This window comes from Mobula hypostoma, chromosome 19 (assembly GCF_963921235.1).
Source record: "Mobula hypostoma chromosome 19, sMobHyp1.1, whole genome shotgun sequence".
Taxonomy (NCBI): Eukaryota; Metazoa; Chordata; class Chondrichthyes; order Myliobatiformes; family Myliobatidae; genus Mobula; species Mobula hypostoma.
In genome coordinates, this window is record NC_086115.1 from 55374396 (window position 1) to 55399393 (window position 24998).

Here is a 24998-nt window from a genome sequence, read left to right on the forward strand (position 1 = left end):
TGAGGTACTTGGAGACTAATGATAAAGTAAGTCATAGTTAGCATGGTTTCTGTAACAGGAAATCTTGCCTGACAAGTCTGTTAGAGTCCTTTAAGGAAAGGAAATAACAAGCAGGGTTTGCAAAGGAGAGGCAATGGATGTCATTTACTTAGATTTTCAGAAGGCGTTTGATAAGGTACCACACATGAGGCTGCTTAACAAGATAAAATCCTATGGTGTTACGGGAAAGATACTGGCATGGATAGACGAATGGCTGACAGGCAGGAGGCATTGAGAGGGAATAAGATGGAGCCTTTTCTGGTTGGCTGCCAGTGACTAGTGGTGTTCCACAGGTGTGGGTATTGAGACCGCTACTTTTCACATTGTTTGTCAATGATTTGTATAATGGAATTGATGACTTTGCGGAAAAGTTTACGGATGATATGAAGATAGGTGGAGAGGTAGGTAGCTTTGAGGAAGCAAATGTGATTGCAGCAGGATTTAGACAAATTGGAAGAATGGTCAAAAAAGTGGGAGATGAAATACAGTGTTGGGGAAATGTATGATAATGCATTTTATTAAAAGGTACAGTAGTGCGGACTATTATCTAAGTGGGGAGAAGGTTCAAACATCAAAGGTGTGGAGGGACTTAGGAGTCCTTGTGCAAGACTCCCAGAAGGATAACTTATAGGTTGAGCCTGTGGTAAAGAAAGCAAATCCAATATTGGCATTTATTTCAGGAGGAATAGAATCTAAAAGCAATAAGATAATGTTGAGCCTTTATAAGACACTAGTCAGGCTGCACTTGGAGTACTGTCAACGGTTTTGGGCATCATATCTCAGAAAGAATGTGTTGTCATTGGAGACAGTCCAGAGGAGTTTCAAGAAGATAATTCCAGGAATGAAAGGGTTAAAATTTGAGGAGCCTTTGGCAGCTTTGTGCCTCTATTCACTGGACTTTAGAAGAATGCATGGGGATTTCATTGAAACCTACTGAATGTTGAAAGGACTAGACCCGGTGGATGTAAATAGCACGTTCCCTATGGTGGGAGTATCCAGAACTTGAGGGCACAGCCTCTAAATCGAGGGTGACTCTTTTGAACAGAAGTAAGGAGGAATTTTTTAGCCAAAGAGCAGTAAATCCAAGGAATGCTCTGCCACACACTGCAGTGAAGGCCAAGTCCATACATATATTTAAGGCGGAAGTTGATTGCTTCCTGTTCAGTCAGGGCATCAAGGGATATGGCGAGAAGGCAGGTATATGGGGTTGAGTAGAATCTGGGATCAGCCATGATGGAATGGCAGAACAGACTCGTTGGGCTGAATGGCCCAATTCTGTCCCATGTTTTATGGTCTAAGCGCTTGAACATCAATTTTCTAAATCTGCAGAGCTGTAAATATACAGTACTATGCAAAAGTCTGAGGCACATATATATTGCTAGGGTGCCCAAGATTTTTGCATGGTATTGCACTTTCATACCACTACAAAAGAAAAAAAAAACTCATGACCAATGTGAGTGATGAAACATCAGATTCTGATACGGCTCTCTATTGTGGACTGAGAGGGGGGAATCATGGTTGAGAAAAGGGGAAGGGAGAGGGGAGGGAGCAGGAAGTACCAGAGAGAATCTGCAATGATCAATAAATCAATTGTTTGGAATCAAATATCCTTGGCTGGTATCTCAGGGCTGGGTATATCTAGACACATGCCACCCCCCCCCCCCCGCCGGCACTCCTCTTCTGCCACCTGTCCCATTACCTTCAATCTTGTGTCTTCCAAAAGCATGTTTATATACATACACGCACACACATACGTTTTATATTTATAGTTTTTTTTACAACTATGTGGACCAGCCATTCTTTTTAAAAACACAACCTGAAAACTGTCCAGCACTTTAATAAAACATTATATAAAAGAAGATTTCAGTAGTGTGACAACAAAGGCTATGTGCAAGGGAGCATTTCAGCACCCAGACAGCTTAGAGGGAACAGTAAAACTAAGTTTTACAGGTTAAACAACATGCAGCAATACTATTTCAGTATTCAGGGTTTATGGCCACAGGTGAATTTCTAAACTCATGATGCCTCATTGTTCATGCAGATCTTACCTTTGGATTATGCATAACAATGGTTTCTCCACTGGCAAATTCGAGTCTCTTGTGCCACTGGTTGGTAGTTACTGCTTTTTTATATTCTCCCTGCATAGAGAAAAATTAGAAGATTTTACAATGCTCAATTTGTTTTCTCCAGGATCTCAAAAATATTTTAGGTGTAAACTTAAAATGGCTCATTTTATCCCAGCTAAGCGTTTAATATCAATATTTACTGAACTTCAAATATAAAAAATAGTTTAAAGTGCTAATTATGAAATAAAAAGTAATTTCTTATTTTCAAATGATACGATACAGCTTGTAGTTAAATATTATGTGAACGTCATAGGCTTTTTAAAAAAAACCTTGAAAACTCAATAGTAAGTGAAACAAAAATAAACTTGTTGAAGTCAACAAGTTGTGATTTGGTTTACAGTTGCTTAAATGTGTCATTAATACTAAAATCTCCTGTGGAAGACAGCCAAATCAATACTGATCCTCACCTGATATTCACGCATGTGCAGTTTCAATACAGGATGTTAGAAAATGAGCTGTGGAAGCCCCATTCACACTGAAATCCAACTGTGTGTGAAATCTAAACACAGCTTTCCCATTTTATATACTGCAAGCTCTTTTTCCAGTCCACTTCCTCTCCCACTACTAGACTCTAGTCTGGCAGAGTAGCACACACAGGCAGCCGAACTCAGCCAATAAGTTTGGGACTAGGAGATTCAGTACAAAATCTCCAACTTGCTGGGACATGATATGAAATTCTTCCATCGTTTTTGATAGTTATGGAAGGAAAGATGCTTGAGACTTCATTTATCAATAGCTTCTTCAAACAATTAAAACAGTAAACAAATAATACAAAGAACATGAACTGCAGAGTCCCCAAAAGCAAGTCCATTGGCCCACAAACAGTTCAGCACTGCAGTGAGGAAAGCCTCACGGAGCAGTGAACTGAACACCAGTTCATTTGCCCTTCGCCATCAAAGCCTTAATCTTTTAAATCTGAATCAGCACTTAAATCGACTCAACATGGGTGCACCTTTTGCTCTCGGCAAGATTTGAAAATATATGTGACAATATTTATAGCTTAACAAAGAGCAAGTGCAGGAGCAGCATCATGAGTTAATGAAACTTGATGTGAAATAGAAGAGAAACAGCTGATAGATTTGGTACAATGCAGAATGCAATGCCATTAAAATGCAGTGAAATCAGATTCAGTAGCTCCCAAAAGAGAAATGGATTTGCACACAAAATTTGCATGCTAAAAGCAAAATATATTATAAAGAATGGAGCTACTTTATAGCTTTTTCAGCAAAATAGTACATGCATGATAGACCAAAAGGCCTCATGCCACTGTTCTATCATTTTGCAACATATCTGAAGCTAAAAGAATTTGTATGTTTTTGGCAGAAATGAATTCCCATTTAAAAATGAAATATATCCATACCAATAGAAGCATGCATAACATACACTGCATAAAAATACAATATTGAAATCTACACTTTAATGACCTAATAGATTAAGTTAAATAAAGGCTCCAGACTTGAAACCAATTTCTTCCGAAACAATCTGTAGGCATAAACCTGTACAACAGCTTGCTTCTAATCTTACTCCAAGTGTTATACAGTTACTTTTTTTCTTTGAAACTTCAAAGAAGCCAAACTGGAGCTTATCACATTTGGAATGTAGCACATAGAAAGAATTTTGTTCTAGAACTATTTAATATTTTGCCTGACCTGCAAACACAACACACCAAATGCAAGGTGTTCCATTCCTCAGTACCCTTCAGCAACAGAGCTCGGCCAATATTTATTCCTTGCCAATTTGCCGACAGCACCTCTGCTTCCCTCAGAAGGCAAAGGGAATTCAGCATCACAGATTTCTATAGAAACAACCCAGAAAGCAACCTACCTGGATGCATCACAGCTCGGATTAGTGACTGCTCTATCCAAGATTACAAGAAATTGTTGAAGAGTTGTGGATACAGCTTAATCCATCATGAAAACTGCCTTCCCCTCTCAAGGTCAGCTTCTATCCCACGGGCTACAATTTTTTTTTAATAATCTACCTGCACTTTCTCTCTAATAGTTAACACTATACAGGTGCACATCCCTTTACCTGAAATTCTGAAATCCAAAAAGCTCCGAAAACCGAAGTTTCTTTCGCCAACAGCTGACGTCACTCAGGTGTGACATGGCAGCACTAGCAGAGGCCGCCAGACACCAGTTGTGGCTCAGCGCTCGTACTGGTTACACGTGCATTTGCTGTTCGCTGATATTTTGTGTTCACTGTTGACTTTGTGTTTAATTTCACTGTGAAAATGTCAAAAAGAGCTGTAGATACTCCTATGGGTAACAATGAGAAAAAGAGAAGGAATCTTCTCTATCAATAACGCAGAAAGTGGAGTTATTGCAGAAGCTTGATCGTGGTGTGTCTGTGCGGCGTCTTACTGAAGAAAATAGTGTCAGAACTACCACTGTATATTATTTAAATAAACAGAAAGACAAGTTACTGAAGTTTTATAGTGACAGTGGCATTCCACGTTTATTCCAATAAGTCATTTACCATGTGTTTGATTTGGTTCATTTCAAGCTGTATATTTTTATGTTTTATTTAATGTTTTTGTTGGAAATAAAATTTCTTCGTCATTAATCCCTAAACAATACAGTATAACAATTATTTACATAGCATTTACATTGTATTAGGTATTATAAGTAATCTAGAGATGATTTAAAGTATACAGGAGGATGTGCCTCGGTTTGGTGCGCCGCTGGGTCTTAAAGCCCACCGCATTGAGACAGGTTAAATAAGGAACTTGAGCATACGTGTTTTTTGGTATGCGGGGGGGGGGGGCCTGAAATCCGAAAAATTCTGAATTCCAAAATGCAACTGGCCCCAAGGATTTTGGATAAGGGATTGCGGACCTGTATTTACAATCTGCATTGCCTCTCCCTTGTACACTCCCTGCATTGCCTCAATGTACACGTTTCAAAATTACCTGTATGGATGGTAAGTGAAGGTTTTTCTTCATTACCTAAATCAATTATCAATTATTTCTTAAATGGATAACCACAGTACTTGAGAGAGCTCACTGTGTCCTAAGTGTCTGCACAAAGAGTACTTGCTTTGCTGCTATACGCTTTGTGAACACGGCTATACAAAGCATCTTTTCATGCTTTTTATTCTTTTATGCAGAGTTATCAGGCAGCAACACATAGTAAGGTATTAAGCAGAAATAAACTATCCAAAGTCTTTGCACGTTGCTTTATGGATCACAATATTCTATCATTGTTCCAGCTAAAAATGGTATAAAGCTTCAATAGGATTCACAATTTGTACAGCTGCAATATATGCCTGCCTGAGACTAGCTGATTTAAATTACAACTACCCTTGGAATTAACTCCATGACTAAAGATGAGTTGCAGCATTACACATGAATGTTCCACCTTAAGTCAACAGAATCAATGTAAACAGAAAGTCATGCTGATTTAATTTATCCTTCTAATTGCTACAGGTATTGTTTGAGTATCACTGGTTTGTTAAATTCTCGGCAGGTAGCACCATTTTCCATGCCACTTTATACACTTATTGCCCATTATGCCACTGGCGTTTAGGGCAGCAACAAAGTCCTCCATCTCTGTCTGTATAGAATGATTCTTCTTTGCTGTTTCTGTAACAATTGTTTTTTTCACCAGTCAGGGTTGCTAGCCCTGAGATGAATCCATAAAGCTAGAGGAGGACTGGTGGACTACTCATCTTGTCTCTACCCTTTGACCTGTTTGGCATGGGTGATCCTATCAAGAGTCAAAGCACAAGGCACTGACTCCAGCCAACAGCTATCCAGATCATTAAGGCACGCAAGCCTCCAAACCTTAACATAAGGTTATCATCCTCTTGGAATAATAGGGGACTCAATAGCGAGAAGTACAGGCAGGAAATTCTGTGGACGTGAACAAGACACCCAGATGGTATGTGCCCCCCCCCGCCCCCCCAATGCCAGGGTCAGGGATGTCTCATATCGTACCCACAGCATTTTGGAGGGGCAGGGAAAGTAGCCAGAATCTTGGTACATATTGGTACCAATGACATAGGAAGGAAAAGCAGTGGTCCAGAAGAGAGAATTCAGAGAGCTAGGCAGTAAATTGAGAAACAGGACCTCCAGGGTGGTAATTTCTGGATTGCTACCTGTGCCACACGCCAGTGAGGGTAGAAACAGGATGATTTGGCAGATAAATGTGTGGCTGAGAAGCTGGTACAGGGAGCAAAGCTTCAGGTTCTTGGATCATTGGGATTTCTTCTAGGGGAGGCATGACCTGTACAAAACAGACGGGTGGCACCGGATCCCAAGGGGGACCAATATTCTCACAGGCAATTTGTTAGAGCTGTTGGGGAGGGTTTAAACTAATTTGTTGGGCGGTGGGAACCAGAGTGAAGGGACTCAGGATAGGACAAATAGTAAAAAAAAAAGCAAAGATAATGTGCAGTCACACTGTCAGGAAGAGCAGGCAGATGATAGCAAAAAATTGCAACCAGCAGGGCAAGTATCAGTGCATTAGGGATGCAGAATCTAAAAGGGTAGCAAATACAATACTCAAAATGTTACATCTTAATGCACGGAGTATAAGAAATAAGGTGGATGATCTTGTTGCACTTTTACTGAAAGTCGGGTATGATGTTGTGGCCATCACTGAATTGTGGCTGAAGGATGGTAGTAGTTGGGAGCTGAATCTCCAAGGTTACATACTGCATTAGAGGGATAGGAAGGTAGGGAGAGAGGGTGGCGTATCTCTGCTGGTAAAGAATGGCATCAAATCATTAGAAAGATGTGACATTGAATCAGAAGATGTTGAATCCTTGTGGGTTGAGTTAAGAAACTGCAAGGGTAAAAGGACCTTAATGGCAGTTATATACAGGCCTCCAAACAGTGGCTGCGATGTGGACTACAGATTACAATGGGAAATAGAAAAGGCATGTCAAAAGGGCAATGTTATAATAGTCATGGGAGATTTTAACATGCAGGCAGATTGGGAAAATCAGGTTGGTAACGGATTTCAAGAGAGTGAATTTGTTAAAAGCCTACGGGATGGCTTTTCAGAGCAGTTTGTCGTTGAGCCTACCAGGGATTCAGCTACATTGGATTGGGTGTTACGTAATGAACTGGAGGCGATTAGGGTGCTTAAGGTAAAGGAACCCTGCGGAGGCAGTAGTCACAATATGATTCAGTTCAACTTGAAATTTGAAAGGGAGAAAGTAAAGTCTGACATAGCAGTATTTCAGTGGAGTAAAGGAAATTACAATGATATGAGGGTAAGTTGGCCAAAGTAAATTAGATGAAAATGCTGGCATGTATGACAGCAGAGCAGCAATGATATGAGTCGGGAGGAGGAGAAGATGGCGGCGCGACGCAGCCTGCGCAGCCTCTCCGGTGATGAATATCTGTAATCTGTCAAGTAGGAGGCCATACACAATTCTGATTTGATGGAGGCAGACGTGAGAGCACAGAGGAACATCTGGTGAAACTTCTGAAATGCCTGCTTCACTGCCGCTGTTACTGTGTGATCCGAAATCTTTGGAGGGGAAAGCCCTGAATCCTCGGCTTTGCTTGTTGCTTGGCGGCCGGGGCCGGGGTCAAAGCACTCAGCAGAGATGGTGCTTGATGCTCCGTGTCGAAGGCTCGAAGTTTTTGGACGGACTCAGAGTCGGCTGTGGTCGGGTGCTTCCAGGATGCTGCATCGGCAAGTTTGCAGCGCTGGAAGCTCATGGCAGGGAGTGTTTCTTCCTTCTACCGTCTGCATGAGATGCTGGGGCTATCGGGACTTTGAGACACTTTTTTTTTTACCGTGCCCATGGTCTGCTCTCATCAAATTACGGTATTGCTTTGCACTGTTGTAACTAGATGTTATAATTACGTGGTTTTTGTCAGTTTTAGTCTTAGTCTGTCTTGTGTTTCTGTGATATCATACCGGAGGAACATTGTATCATTTTTTAATGCATGCATTTCTAAATGACAATAAACGAGGACTGAGTGTCCTCATAACCTTAAGAAAAAATGAGCAAAGTGCAGGATAGATGAATACCAAAAACAAAGAAATACTCAAAAGGCAAAATAGTATAATCCTGGCTGACAAGGAAAATCAAAGCTAATAAAAAAGCAAAAGAGAGGGCATACAACAAAGCAAAGATTAGCAGGAAGATAGAGGATCGGGAAGCATCTAAGAACCTACAGAGAGCAACTAAGAGGATCATCAGGAGGGAGAAGATGGCAAACAATATCTCAGTGGATAGTAAAAGATTTTTCAAGAATGTAAAAAAATAAAGGAGAGCTGAGAATGGGTATAGGATCACTAGAAAATAAGGCCGGAGAAGTAATAACGGGGAACAAGGAGATGGACTAAATGAGTATTTTACACTGATATTCACTGTGGAAGACCCCTGCAGTATGCCAGATGTTGAAGAGTGTGAGAGAAGAGAATTGAGTGCAGTTACTATTACAACAGAGAAGGTGTTCAAAAAGCTAAAAGACCAAAGTCACTTTGACCAAATGAACTGCACCCTCAGGTTCTGAAAGAGGTAGCGGAAGAGATTGTGGAGGCATTAGTAATAATCTTTCAAGAAATTATTAGCCTCTGGCATAGAGCTAAAGGACTGGAAAATTGCAATTGTCACTCCACTCTTTAAGAAAGAAGGAAGGCAGCAGAATGGAAATTATAGACCAGTTAGCCTGACCTCATTGGTTGGGAAGATGTTGGAGTTAATTGTTAAGGATGAGGTTATGGAGTTAATGGTGACACAGAAAAAGATAGGACAAAGTCAGTATGATTTCCTTAAGAGAAGATCTTGCCTGATGAGCCTGTTGAAATTCTTTGAGGAGATTACTTGTAATCTCCTCAAAAGGCCTTTGACAAGGCACCACACATGAGGCTGCTTACCAAGTTAAGAGCCCATGGTATTACAGGAAAGTTACTAACATGGTTAGAGCATTGGCTGATTGGTAGGAGGCAGCAAGTGGAAATAAAAGGATCCTTTTCTGGTTGGCTGTCAGTGAGTAGTAGTATTCCAGAGGGGTCGGTGTTGGGGCCGCTTCTTTTTATGCTGCACATCAATGATTTAGATGATGGAATAGATGGCTTTGTTGCCAAGTTTGCAGATGGTATGAAGATTGGTGGACAAGCAGGTAGCACTGCGAAAACACGTAGACTGCAGAGGGTCTTAGAAATGGGCAAGAAAGTAGCAAATTAAATAAAATGTTGGAAAATGCATGGTCATGCACTTTGGTAGTAGAAATAAATGTGGAGGCTATTTTTTTTTAAAACGGGGAGAAAATCCAAAAATCTGACATGCAAATAGACTTGGGAGTCCTTGTGCAGAACACCCTAAAGGTTAATTTACAGGTTGAGTCAGTGGTCAGGGAGGCAAATGCAATGTTAGCATTCAGTTCAAGAGGTCTAGAATACAAGAGCAGGGATGTGATGCTGAGGCTTTATAAGGCACTGATGAGGCCTCACCTTGAGTATTGTGAACAGTTTTGGGCTCCTCATCTAAGAAAACATGTGCTGGCATTGGAAGGGGTTCAGAGGAGTTTCACAAGGATGATTACAGGAATGAAAGGGTTATATGAGGAACATTTGATGGCTCTGGGTCTGTATTCGCTGGAATTTAGAAGGATTGGGGGGAGGGGGGAAATCGCATTGAAACCTTTCGAATATTGAAAGGCCTAGACAGAGTAGATGTGGAAAGGATGTTTCTTTCCCATGGTGGGAGAGTCCACGACAAGAAGGCACAACCTCAGGATAGACGGGCATCTATTTAAAACCGAGATGCAGAGAAATTTCTTTAACCAGAGGGTGGTGCTATCGCCCAGTAACACTCGCATCTACAGTCATGAAATGCTGAGAGGCTGGTCATGACTAGACTGAAATCCTTCCTCAGCAAGGACTTGGACTCGTTGTAGTTTGCCTATAGCCACAATAGGTCAATGGTAGGTGCAATCTCAATGGCTCTCCATGCGGCTTTTCACCACCTGGACAATACAAACACTCATGTCAAAATGCTGTTCATTGACTATAGCTCAACATTTAATACCATCATTCCCACAATCCTGATTGAGAAGTTGCAGAGCCTGGGCCTCTGTACCTCCCTCTGCAACTGGATCTTCGACTTCCTAACTGGAAGACCACAGTCTGTGCGGATTAGTGATAATATATCCTCCTCACTGACAATCAACACTGGCGCACCTCAGGGGTGTGTGCTTAACCCACTGCTCTACTCTCTATATATCCATGACTGTGTGGCTAGGCACAGTTCAAATACATTCTATAAATTTGCTGACGATACAACCACTGTTGGTAGAATCTCAAGTGGTGACGAGAGGTGTATGGGAGTGAGATATGCCAACTAGTGGAGTGGTGCCCCAGCAACAACCTGGCACTCAATATCAGTACTCAGAAGTGGAGAGAGTGAGCAGTTTCACGTTCCAGGGTGTCTCTGAGGATCTAATCTGGTTCCAATATATCGATGCAATCATAAAGAAGGCAAGATAGCGACTATACTTCATTAGTTTAAAGAGATTTTGTATGTCAACAAATACACTCAAAAACTTCCATAGATATATCATGGAGAGCATTCAGACAGACAGCATCACTGTCTGGTATTGGGGGGGGGGGGGGGTACTCCACAGGACCGTAAGAAGCTGCAGAGCTGCAGAGGGTTGTAAATTTATTTGGCTCCATCTTGGGTACTGGCCTACAAAGTACCCAGGACATCTTCAAGGAGTGTCTCAGAAAGGCAACGTCCATTATTGAAGATGTCCAGCACCCAGGGCATACCCTTTCTCACTGTTGCCATCAGGTATGAGGTACAGAAACCTGAAGGCGCACACTTAGTAATTCAGGAACAGCTTCTTCCCCTCTGCCATCCGATTCCTAAATGAACATTGAACCCTTGGCCACTACCTCACTTTTTTAATATATATAGTATTTCTGCTTTTTGCATGTTTTTAATCTATTCAATATACGCATACTGCATAAAGTATACTAAATTAGATTTATTATTATTATTTTTTTCCTTCTATATTATGTATTGCATGGAACTGCTGCTACTCAGTTAACAAATTTTACGTCACATGCCGCTGATAATAAACCCGATTCTGATGAATTTGTGGAATTTGTCATCACAGGCCAGGTCGATGGATGTATTTAAGGCAGAGATTGGTAGGTTCTTGATTGGTCACAGCATCAAAGGCTACCGGGAGACGGCCAGGGAGTGGGGCTGAGGAGGGGAAAAAAAAATCATCAGGCACGATTGAACAATGCAGCAGACTCGATGGGCCGATAGCCTAATTCTGCTCCTATGTCTTATGTACTTTTAAACACTTATTTTACACTTAACGGTACAACCAAGTATGATTCAACTGAATACTGTACCTCCAATTTTTCACTGAATTCCTCAGAGTAAGGTATAAACCTGCTGTCCAAGTCCCCCTTATAAAACCATGTGCATCGTCTCACTTCAGTTGGCTCCTCTTCCCAGTACACAGCATAGCGCAAGCGATCGTATAGATAGACATCATAGCGACCACCATCCGTTGACACAACTACATTTTCAGGGTCTGGTTGTACTGCAAGTTTAAATCAAATTAGATTGTTTTAGATTTTGTGGCACAAATTAACAAAAACAATAAGGAATGAAGAATGTTTAACATCACACGCAATTTAGAGAAAGATATTAGCAAAGGCCATTTGTCAAAGTTCATTATTGAGCATTTGTCCTGTACTTCAAATTTGTAATAGGGTTAGGAAATAAAATTAAAACCAAAACTGAAAATGAAAAAAGAACAAAGCACTAGTTAGGACCAGTCCTAGAAAGGGCAACTCTCCACTCCTAGAATCTTTACAATTTTGTAAACAAAAATTATATTCTCCTGCTTTGAATTGCTCAAGGAAATATTTAAATGATCTTGAAAATTAATCATTATCAAAATGTGGACTTCACTGCCAAGGTTAAGATTTATTGTCCACTCCTATTTGCATATAAAAGGTTGGTTATAAATTGTCTTATCAAGTGGTAATTCACTGCCACAGATGCCATTAGAGGTTGGTACTGGAAATACTTAAAGCAGAGGTTGATAGGTTCTTGATTAGTCAGAACGTCAAAAGTTACAGGGAGGAGAATTCTATCAGTGCTTTGGCATCCAATTAAAATAGCCCAATCTCACTGAACAGAAAGGAACTTAGTGGAGGTAGGTACTTGAATGTACTCAGTCACAAAAGAACAAGTTGACTCCCATCAGCACTTAAAAAACAAATGGCTCAGCGGAACACAGCATACTTCAAAATAAATTTCCACCCAAGATGTTCACAGATATTTAAATACTTAGAACTACTTTTTCAAATATTCACTTAAGAAATAGAGAATTAATGGAACAGAAAGGTCTGTCAATAGATCCATACTTGACAACAAAGAGATAGACAGCACATTGAAAGGCCCTTCGATCCATCTAGTCCATGTCGAACCTTTATACTGTCACGTCCCATTGACCCAAATATGGGCCATAACCTCTGTATTCCATATTTTACTTGAAATAATTATATTTAAAAAGCAAACTGGCATATAAAATAGATTTCAAAACAAAAAAATTACTACTTATACTGGATACCTAAATGAAACTATTTTTAAATTACCCTCATTAATGATCCTAAATTCAAATTGTTTAGAATGACAAGACAGAAAGAAAAACTTCAAACCAACTTCTACATACCAGAGTTATAAATTTCCTCGAGGTTCAATGTGTCCAGAAAGCTGAATGGCATCCAGATTGGTTTACCCTCTACCATCCTGCAGTAGAACCAGTGTGGACGTACTGGCTCATAAATGTTATACGGAGCACTCAGCAAAGGCTGTAAAGCTGTAGATATAGGGTTAGGAGGAGGGACTGTTGATACAGTTTGCCCCAAAGGTGCCTAGAGAGAAAAAACATATGGTAGTTCTGAAAGGACTGTGTAGACAAAAACATATATTTTTTAAAATAGTGAAGACATGACCTCTTCATGGTACAGAATGAGTTTCAGATACCCAATTGACTTGCTGGGACTTAGTCTGATTTACCAACTGCTCTGTCCTTTAACACTGGCAACAGGCTTGGGGAAAATTTATCCAGGATAATCGCAGATGAGGAAGCTGCATCCAGAGCCAATCTAGTATCAATTTATGCTCTTTTAGTGGTACTGGTTCATCTCATTCCTGTCTGATCAACAACACCCAAAATACGTAGAGAATAAGAGCAGTGTCCATTATTAAGGACCTCCAGCCACAGGGCATGCCCCTTTCTCACTGTTACCATCAGGTAGGAGGTACGAAAGCCTGAAGGCACACACTCAGCGATTCAGGAACAGCTTTTTCCCCTCTGCCATCTGATTCCTAAATGGACATTGAATCTTTGGACACTACTTCACATTTTTTTTAATTCTGTTTTTGCACTTCTTTTGTATCTATTCAATATATGTAATTGATCTACTTGTTTATTTATTATTATTTTTTATTTTATTTTAATTTTTCTCTGTTAGATTATGTATTGCATTGAACTGCTGCGGCCAAGTTAACAAATTTCATGTCACATGCCTGTGATAATAAACCTGATTCTGATTTGGTAGCAAAAGGTAATGAGAGATAATATGTAAGTTTTGAGCTCTTTATGAGCAAAGAAAGCAGCAGCAATAGTCATCATTGTGACTAAGAACTGGCAGAAAAGGCCTGAGTAGGACAGAGACAAGAATGGTTCCATTATCCAATAATGGAGCAGGAATAGCTTAGACCACTTTCAAATGGAGAAAGCAAGTGTAAGTAAATGCAAAATTGTTTAAAGCAAGAACAAGTTTCACTAGGCAAAGGGAAAAGTGTGGAATGAGGCAGTTTAGACCTGTTCAAATAAGAAGTGAAAAGCCCTCAAACTACCCTGGTGCAGGATGGATGGATAGGATCAGACATCCAGAGTGATTAAGGATGGTCTGCAGGCCACTATGCAACTGAACATTTGTTTTTCTCATTTTTCCCCATATCTAAAGGATCCTCAACCCCAAACCTCAATCATTCTTCTTTCCACTGATGCAGCCTGACCTGCTGAATATCTCTGGCTTTTCTTTTTTTCAGATTTCCAGCACCTGCAGGTTTTTATACCAATGGCAAACAGGGTTACTTGGATGAGGTCTCAAAGCGGAATAATTATTAGTCCCCCAAATCTATTATGGCAGCAATAATTAGAAAGGGCAGGAGAAGCTGACCCCCAATGAAGAAAGATGTTGAGACTATGTACATAAACCTAAAATGATGTCTATGGTAGAATTTAATTCACAACCAAGTTAAATTAGTTAGTTCCTTCCATCTGTAATGGAACTAATGTGTTCTTATGCATCTACAGTATATGGGGGGGGGGATGGAGGGGAAACCTGATGAACTTTAAAATGTCACATACTCAGTATTCATCACATTTATATCTATGACTGAAGAATACAAAACCAAAGCATTGAATGCTTTAAATTCAAAAGAAAACCAGAAATATTCAGCAGTATCTACAGAGAGAGAAACTGGGATTAGCATTTCAGGTTAAAGCCAGGCCAGACTGAAATGGTCCGGGGGTGGGGGGGAGGTGGTCAGGTTAGAGGCGAGAGATGGTCTGGTTTGGTTCTCAGCTCTGCAGGGTTTGCTCGTTTCTGTGCTGGATTGAAGCTGTGACCTGCAACTAGTGGACTTCTGGATTAGCTGCAGTGATGCCTGGATTTTGAACTTCAGTTCCAAATGTTGTTTGCTTGCTTTTACTGTTTGCACAATTTGTTTTATTCCTTTCTCTGCACACTGGGCGTTTGACAATCTTCATTTACTTTAATAGGTTCTATTGGGGTTCTTTGTTTTGTGGCTGCCTGTAAGGAGATGGAACTCAAGATTGCATGAAGTATACACACTTTGATAATAAGATGTACTTTGAACTTCACAAACAATAGAAAAATCTGCAGATGCTGTACACTGCTGAAGGGTCCTGGCCCAAAACATCAACTGCACACTTTTCCATAGATGCTGCCAGGCCTGCTGAGTTCCTCCAGTATTTTGTATGTGGTATTTTGAACTTCATCAGGACTGGGAATTGTCAAGAACTTTCACATGCAGTTAAAGGAAGAGTGCAGGCAAGGGGCAGGAGTGAAGAGGGAAACCTTTCCTAAAGGTCCATGATTAACTGGAAAGGAGGGATTAACTGAGGCTATGTCCACACTAGACCAGATAATTTTGAAAACACCGGTTTCGAATAAAAACGACAGGCGTTCACACTAGGCATTTTTCAAGATATCTCTGTCCACACCAAAATGGGTATTTGGGCAAATCTCCTCCTACTGGGCATGCGCAGACACATCTACAGAAAACAAGCAAAGAGGAAACGGTATAATATTTACATTTCCGCGGCGGCGTTGTGCTATTTCGATTGGTCAAAAACTAGAGTACCTACAACAAAAGCGAAAGAAAGTTTTCAAAAATGTCTTCGAGGAATACAAAGAAAACCTCCACTGGAAAAAGCAGACCGGACTTCTTCGTTTAGACGGACAATGAAGTTGAGCTGTTTCTGCGAGCTACAAATGACTGCAAAGTCAGCAAAGCAGTGGAGTACGTGGAGGGAGATGTTTAACTCCAAACAAGCTATTAACGTAGACAATAAGGTAAACAACACACGCATGAAGCCGTCCTCTACCCAAGATCAACGAGTGAGTGCAATCTTCTGCTGCCCGACCTGCACCGTATTTCTGACATTAATATTTTTAAAGATAGACTCAATCAAATCAATTTAGGGGATCTAGTCAAAAAGGCTCACTTTACAATTTAACTCTCACGCCGTTCACAGCGACTGCACATTATTACAGCCGTCCAGCAGTGCTTGCGCAGTACCAAACAGAAGCAGAAAAAGCATTGTTGTTGTGGTGTTGTCATGACAATGTTTTTAAATCTCTCCGTTTACCCCGTCCACACTACTATGCGAAACAATCGCTTTCAAATTTAACCACTCTGGAGAGTGTTTTCAAAAATCTCCGTTTTCGGGGGTTGAAAACGCCGTTTCAGTGTGGACGGAGGGTCAAAATGAAGAGAAAAGGCTTCGTTTTCAAAATTATCTGGCGTAGTGTGGACATATCCTTACTAAGGGGTTGATAGTTCAAAGCAAAATATGATAAGCTGGTACAGGACCAGCAATTCTATTAACTAGAAGTTCACTAACCAAGGAGACATGTTTGAAGTTTTATTGGAATTGTTATAACAGCAAAGATTCACAGTAGTGAGATAGAGAACTAAAGTGGCAAGCCACAGGAAACTAAGGGTTAACCATAAAAACTGAATGGTGCTATTCCACAAAAGTTATCCAATCTGCACTTAAGTCTTCACAAGGCAGAAGAGGCCATGCCATAACAACAGAAAGCACCACACTAAATTGAAAGTATGAGTAAGTCACCTTCAGCAGCAAATGTTTAATCATTTAAACCTCGACAGGTAAGTAAAATAACTACAATAATTATATTTTCCCCCTTTGGTGCAGAGGGTACTTACATACTTCAGCCCTACAGGCATGCATTTAAATTGAATGCTCAGCCTATCCTAACAATATCCCAAAGTGCAAATTACAAAAATTAGTCCTCATAATTAAATCCCATTGAAGGTTTCTTAAACAGAATTAATAATATTAAGCAACATACATCAAAGTTGCTGGTGAACGCAGCAGGCCAAGCAGCATCTATAGGAAGAGGCGCAGTCGACGTTTCAGGCCGAGACCCTTCGTCAGGACTAACTGAAGGAAGAGTTCCTTCAGTTAGTCCTGACGAAGGGTCTCGACCTGAAACGTCGACTGCGCCTCTTCCTATAGATGCTGCTTGGCCTGCTGCGTTCACCAGCAACTTTGATGTATGTTGCTTGAATTTCCAGCATCTGCAGAATTCCTGTTGTTTACGTTAATAATATTAATCTGATTTTTAATAGACATCGAGCTATTTAACACTGATAATATACATTTGTCTAAAGCCTGAGTTGCAAAATAATTCTAGCACACTAAACTTTTATTTGGAGCCACACTGTGCACTACCAAATATATTCTACATTTCATGTGCAGTTATTACATATGAATAACTCTTAAGCATTACAAAGGATTGCTTTTCGTAGTAAATAGCTGCAAAGTAAATCCGTTAATTAAATTTGCTGACGACTTTACACTGATTGGCCTAATCTCAAATAATAATAGGGTAGCCTACAGAGAAGGAAGTCACCACCCTGATACAGTGGTGTCACGAGAACAACCTCTCTCTCAACATCGCAAAAACAAAGGAGCTGGTTGTGGATTCCAGGAGGACTGGAGACAGGCTAACCCCTATTGATATCAATGGATATGAGATTGAGAGGGTGAACAGCTTTAAGTTGCTCGGCATACACATCACCAAAGATCTCACGTGGTCTGTACATACTGGCTGTGTGATGAAAAAAGGACAACAGCACCTCTTTTACCTCAGACAGTTGAAGTAATTTGGTATGGGCCCCCAAATCCTAAGAATTTTCTACAGGGACACAATTGAGAGCATCCTGACCGGTATAGGAACTGTACTTTCCTCAATCGCTGGACTCTGCAGAGAGTGATGCGAACAGCCCAGTGCATCTGTAGATGTAAACTTCACACTATTCAGGACATTTTCATTGACAGGTGTGTAAAAGGGGCCTGAAGGATCATCAGGGACCCAAGTCACCCCAGCCACATCCGGGAAATGCTAACGCAGCATAAAAGCCAGGACCAACAGGCTCTGGGACAGCTTCTTCCCCCCAGTCCATCAGATTGATTAATTCACACTGATACAATTGTATTTCTGTGCTATACTGACTGTCCTGTTGTACATGCTATTTATTACAAATTACTGTAAATTGCACATCGCACATTTAGACTGAGACGTAACATAAAGACCTTTACTCCTCATTTAAGTAATAGTCAATTCAATTCAGTATTACAACCATGATTAGAATTAATACTGTGCAATGAATGCACTAGCAACAAAATGCTGGAGGAACTCAGCAGGCCTGGCAGCATCTATGGAAAAAAGTACAGCCAACGTTTTGGATGGAGACCCTTTGGCAGGACAATGAATGCACTGGATTTACTTTATTTAATTACTGCTGTCTTTGTTTGAAAACTTACAAATGTCATATACAGGTGTAACACCCTAAAGATTTTTACAGCTATGCTATAGATATATCATTTTAGCAGATCTGTAAGAGCAGTCTGTTCTGCTGTCAGCATGTTTGGGTTTGAGCTAAAGATAAGGAACTATGTTGTTCAACTTAGGAATGTCGTGTCAGCCAATCGGGATGGTGGAATTGGCAGAAGGTTCTAGAGAATGCTGGGAAGAGGTTTTAGTGACAGACGCTGGCATGGGTTGAAGTCTTTTTGGCAGGAGCTGGGAGAAGACAGGAGGGAAGATGAATGAGGATACCGTTCCTGTTGCACAAGGTGCTTGGTGCAGATGAATGGCTTCATAAAGGATTAATTGGAGTACTGTGCAGATGCAACAGAAGCTTTCTCGCATGGGTGCAGTGAATAGTATTAAAAAGTAGTAAGCTTTTTTCGACACGTGTCGTTGATTGGATTACTGCACAGATGTAACAGAAGCATTCCCACGCAGGTCTGATGAAGAGCTTTAAAAACCCAGTCTCTATAAAAGAGAGGTACCAACTAGTGGAGTGGTCATCGTGGGAGCGGTGGCTGTCGGAGTAGTCTGAGTCAGAGTAGTAAGCCTTTGGCTCAACAGAGCTTCAGTGAGAACAAGTGAAGACAAGGTAAGTAGGCAAGTGCATCCCTTTTTTTGTCAGATGTGAGATTTCCAGACTACCAGCCTCCAAGACAGCCTCATCTGTGCCAGATACATCAAAGATACACAGTTCCTTAGAGCATGTTAGGGAACCGGAGCTGCAGCTCGATGACCCTCGGCTTGTTGGGGAAAGTGAAGAGCTCAGGAGCTACAGGGAGGGAGTCACCCCAAGAATACAGGACAGAGATAAATGGATGACCGTCCGGAGAGGGAAGGGAGAATGCCGGAAAGTACAGAGCACCCTTGTGGCCATCCCCCTCAACAATAAACACTGAAATTCTGAGTACTGTTGGAGGGGACGACCTAACTGGGGGAAGCAACAGTGGCCGTGACTCTGGCACTGAGTCTGGCCCTGTGGCTCAGAGGGGCAGGAAACTGAGGAGGATGGCAGCAGTAATAGGGGATTCTATAGTTAGAGGAACAGATAGACGATTCTGTGGGTGCGAAAAGAAAACATTGATGGTAGTTTGCCTCCCAGGTGCCAGGGTCCCTGATGTTTCTGAATGTGTCCACAATATTCTGAAAAGGGAAGGTCAGCAGCCAGAAGTCGTGGTACATATTGGTACCAAAGTCAAAGGTAGAAAAAGAGAGGAAGCCCTGAAAAAAAAACACAGGGAGTTAGGAAGGAAGCTGAGACGCAGGACCTCAGGGGCAGCAATCTCGGGATTGCTGTCTGGGCCATGTGACAGGAAGGATAGGAATAGAATAAGGTAGCAGATAAATGTGTAGCTGAAGAATTGTAGCAGGGTGCAGGGATTCAGATTTCTGGATCACTGGGACCTTTGCTGGGGCAGGAATGACATATACAAAAGGGAGAGTTACACTTGAATCCGAGAGGGATCAATATCCTTGTAGGCAGGTTTGCAGAGCTTTTGGGAGGGGGTTTAAACTAATGTGGCAGGGGGATGGGAACCAGTATGATAGAGCTGAGGATGAACCAGCGGGTTTACAAGTAGATGATGTAATACGTCATACGAATATAAGGGCAAGCCAGTGATTGGGTACAACTGCAGACAGAGCAAAGAGTTGTGTTGTACCACAGAGGCAAAATTCATAAAGGCAAAGAATGAAGGACTGAAGGTGCTGCATTTAAATGCACGTAGCATTCCAAATAAGGTGAAAGAGCTGGTGGTGCAATTAGAGATTGATCGGTGTGACATTGTGGGCATCACTGAGTCGTGGCTAAAAGGAGGCCATTGTTAGGATTTCAACATCAAACGATATACTTTGTTTAGAAAGGACATGCAGGAAGGCCTAGGTGGTGGTGTAGCTCTATTAGCAAGAGATGGAATTACATCTTTGGAAAGAGGTGACAGAGGGTCAGAGAGCGTTGAACCTTTGTGGGTGGAGTTAAGAAACTGCAAAGGTGAAAAAAAAGCACATTATGGGAATTATTTATAGGCCTCCATGTAGTAGCCAAGATGTGGGGTTGAGATTGCAAAGGGAGCTGGAAAAGGTATGTAATAACAATAATGTCACAATTTTAATGGGAGACTTCAATATGCAAGGGGATTGGGAAAATTGGGTTGGGGTTGGATTGCAAGAGAGATTTGTTGAATGCCTGCAAGATGGTTTCTAGCGCAGCTTGAGCTTGAGCCAACTTGGGGAGAGGCCATCTTAGATTGGGTGTTGTGTAATATCCCAGACCTTATAGTCAGCTTAACGTAAAGGAACCCTTAAGAAGCTGTGATCAAAATATGATTGAATTCATACTGTAATTTGAGAGGGAGAAGCCCAAGTCACATGTATCAACATCACAATGGATTAAAAGGTATTGCAGAGGCATGACACAGCAGCTAGCCCAGACGGACTAGAGGGGGATATTGGCAGGGATGGTGGCAGGACACAGGTGGTTGAAGTTTCTGGGACTAGTTCACAAGGCGCAGATAGATATGTCCCACAGAAGAAATAGTTCTCAAATAGCAGGGCTAGGCAACCGTGGCTGACAAGGGAAGTTAAGGACTGCATAAAAGTCCAGGAAAGGGCAAGCAAAAGTGAATGGTAAGTTGGATGATTGGGAAGCTTTTAAAATCCAACGAAAGGCAACTAAAAAAAGCTATAAGAAGGGAAAAGATGAAATATGAGGGCAAACGAGCTGATAATATAAAGCAGGATACCAGAAGTTTTTTCAGTTACATAAAGAATGAAAGGGAGGTAAGAGTTAACACTGGACCACTAGAAAATGATGCTGGGGAGGTAGAAATGGGGAACGTAGATATGGCAAATGAACTTAATAAGTACTTTGCTTCAGTCTTTACTATCAAAGACACTAGCTGTATGCCAGTGGTCCGTGAGTGTCAGGGAGCAGGAGTGAGTGCTATCGCCATTACAAAGGAAAAAGTGCTAAGCAAGCTCAAAGGTCTTAAGGTGGACAAGTCACCTGGAACAGATAGACCACTTTCCAGAAAGAGGTTGAAAGAGGTTGCTGAAGAGATGGCAGATGCATTGGTCATGATCTTTCAAGAATTTTATTTATTCATTTATGGAATGTGGACATCGCCAGCTAAGCCAGCATTTATTGCCCATCCCTAGTTGCCCTTGAGCAGGTGGAGATAAGCTGCCTTCTTGAATCGCTGCAGTCCTGGAGGTGTAGGTACACCCACAGTGCCGTAAGGAATCACCTGATTCTAGCAAAGTCCTGGAGGAGTAGAAAATTGCAAATGTCACTCCACACTTTAAGAAGGGATGAAAGCAAAAGGAAGTTATAGGCCAGTTAGCCTAACCTCAGTGATTGGGAAAGTGTTGGAGTCTATTATTAAGGATGAGGTTTCGGGGTACTTATAAAATAAGTCAAAGTCAGCATGGTTTCTGTAAAGGGAAATCTTGCCTGACAAATCTATTAGAGTTCTTCAAGGAAGTAATAAGCAGGGTGTACAAAGGAGAGGCAGTGGATGTCATTTACTTGGATTTTCAGAAGGCATTTGATAAGGTGCAACACATGAGGCTGCTGAACAAGATAAAATCCTATGGCGTTACAGGAAAGATACTGGTGTGGATGAAGAAATGGTTGAGAAGCAGGAGGCAGCAAGTGGGAATAAAGGACGCTTTTTCTGGTTGGCTGCCAGTGACTAGTATGTTCCTTAGGGGGTCAGTATTGGGAGTGCTACTTTTCATTGTTTCTCAGTGTTTTAGACAGTGGAATTGATGGCTTTGTGGCAAAGTTTGCAGATGATAGGAAGATAGGGAGAGGGGTAGGTAATGCTGAGGAAGCTGTTTGATTGCAGCAGGACTTAGACAAATTGGAAGAATGGGCAAAAAAGTGGCTGATGGAATACAGTGTTGGGAAATGTATGATAATGCATTTCAGTAAAAGGAACAATAGTGTGGATTAATAGGTCAATGGCAGACGCAATCTCAATGGCTCTCCACACGACTTTAGACCACCTAAAAAACACAAACACCGACGTCAGGATGCTGTTCATCGACTATAGCTCAGCATTTAATACCATCATTCCCACAATCCTCACTGAGAAGTTGCAGAACCTGGGCCTCTGTACCTCCCTCTGCAATTGGATCCTTGATTTCCTAACCGGAAGACCTCAGTCTGTACGGATTGGTGATAACATATCCTCCTTGCTGACGATCACCACTGGCACACCTCTGGCACAGTGACCGGAAGTGCACGGAGAGCAGTAAGCCTAAAGGAGTTGGGGGCTTGCTGTTCTGGTAAACAACAGATGGTGCAATCCTGGTCATATTATGATCGAGGAACGTGTTTGTAGACCGGATATTGAACTTTTTGCTGTTGGACTCTGGCCATATTCCACCAAGATACAACACTGGGCATAATGGGAGGTTGTTCCTGCCTGTGGCCATCGAACTTTGCAGCTCCTCCCGTGGAGGGTCAGATATCCTGAACCAATAGGCTGGTCCTGGACTTATTTCCATCTGGCGTAGTTTGCATATTGTTGTTTGATTGTTTGTGGTTTTTGTATTGCTATATTTATGCTCTATTCTTGGTTGGTGCAGCTGCAACGAAACCCAATTTCCCTTGGGATCAATAAAGTATATCTATCTATCTCAGGGGTGTGTGCTTAGCCCACTGCTCTACTCTCTGTATACACATGACGAGGCTAGGCATACCTCAAGTACCATTTACAAATTTGCTGATGGTACAACCATTGTTCATAGATTCTCAGGTGATGATGAGAAGGCGTACAGGAGTAAGATATGCCAACTAGTGGAATGGTGCCACAGCAACAACCAGGCACTCAATGTCAGTAAGACAAAACAGCTGATTGTGGGCTTCAGGAAGGGTAAGACAAAGCAGCATATACCAATCCTCATAGCGGGTTCAGAAGCGGAAAGAGTGAGCAGCTTCAAGTTCCTCAGTGTCAAGATCTTCTGAGGATATAACCTGGTCCCAACATATTGATGTAGTCATAAAGAAGGCAAGACAGCGACTATATTTTATTAGGAGTTTGAAGAGATTTGGCATGTCAACAAATACACTCAAAAACTTCTATAGTTGTACTGTGGAGAGCATTCTGACAAGCTGCATCACTGCCTGATATGGAGGGGCTACTGCACAGGACCGAAAGAAGCTGAAGGTTGTAAACCTAGTCAGCTCCATCTTGGGCACCAGCCTACAAAGTACCCAGGACATCTTTAAGGAACAGTGTCTCAGAAAGGCAGCGTCCATTATTAAGGACCTCCAGCACCCAGGGCATGCCCTTTTCTCACTGTTACCATCAGGTAGGAGATACAGAAGCCTGAAGGCACACACTCAGCGATTCAGGAACAACTTCTTCCCCTCTGCCATCTGATTTCTAAATGGACATTGAAGCTTTGGATACTACCTCACTTTTTAGAAAAAAAAGTACAGTATTTCTGCTTTTGCACATTTTTTAAAATCCATTCAATATACGTAATTGATTTACTTGTTTATTTATTATGTTGTTTTATTTTTTTTTCCTCTCTCTGCTAGATTATGTATTGCATTGAACTGTTGCTGTTAAGTTAACAAATCTCACGTCACATGCCAGTGATAATAAGCCTGATTCTGATTCTAAATGGAGAGAAAATTCAAACATCAGAGTTGCAAAGAGACTTGGGAGTCCCTGTGCAAGACTCCCAGAAGGTTAATTCACAGGTTGAGCCTGTGGTAAAGGCGGCAAATGCAATGTTGGCATTTATTTCAAGGGGAATAGAATATAAAAGCAAGATATTGCTGAGGATTTATAAGACACTGGTCAGGCTGCACTTAAGAGTATTGTCAACAGTTTTGAGCCCCTTATCTCAAAAAGGATGCATTGTCATTTTTGAGAGTCCAAAGGAGGTTCATGAGGATGACTCTGGGAATGAAGGAGTTAACATATGAAGAACCTTCTGGCAGTTTTGGGCCTATACTCACTTGAATTTAGAAGAATGTGTGGGGATCTCATTGAAACCTACCAAACACTGAAAGGACTACATAAGATAGATGTGGAGAGGATATCTCTGGTGGGAGTATCCGGAACTGGCGGGGGGGGGGGGAACAGCCTCAAAATTGAGGGGCGACCTATTAGAACAGAAGTCAGGAGGATTTTTTTTAAGCCAAAGAGTGCTGAATCTGTAGAATGCTCTGCCACAGGAGGCCAAGAGGCGGGGTTCTGAGTTGGATGATCAGCCATGATCATAATAAATGGCGGTGCAGGCTCGAAGGGCCGAATGGCCTACTCCTGCACCTATTTTCTATGTTTCTACGTTTCTATCCTGGCTTTGCTGGTCTGGTGGGAATCTAGATGTGCAGAGTTTGAGAAAGGTAGTTTTCTCACTGCTGAGTCTTGTGGCTGTTATTGAGGGGCTAACAAGCTGCAGCTGCTCGGTAACAAAGGGTTTCAAAGGTTAAGTACACCTTATCCAAAATTTCAAAATGCGAAAATGTTTGAAATCTGAATTTTTTTGAGCACTGACACGACATCACAAATGGAAAATCCAACAAGCCACTGGGAAAGTTCCCGAGTGACCTCATGTATGTAATGAAGAGAAGTTAATGAAAGATAGAAAAACACAGCAAAAAACAAAGATGTTAATTGTGTATTGAAAGAATAAATCCATCATCAGAGTGGAT

At 41.5% G+C, this 24998-nt stretch overlaps 1 protein-coding gene across 1 annotated transcript in view; it reads right to left on the bottom strand.

Annotated features, from left to right (window-relative positions):
* sec23ip (SEC23 interacting protein) overlaps positions 1 to 24998 on the bottom strand; it is a 157041-nt gene that overhangs the window by 109947 nt on the left and 22096 nt on the right. Inside the window, exons 3-5 of the mRNA XM_063071924.1 lie at positions 12835 to 13036; positions 11501 to 11694; positions 2088 to 2177 (exon numbers count right to left, since the gene is read on the bottom strand). Coding sequence (XP_062927994.1) covers positions 2088 to 2177; positions 11501 to 11694; positions 12835 to 13036 — 486 coding nt within the window. The remainder of the gene's footprint in view (positions 1 to 2087; positions 2178 to 11500; positions 11695 to 12834; positions 13037 to 24998) is intronic.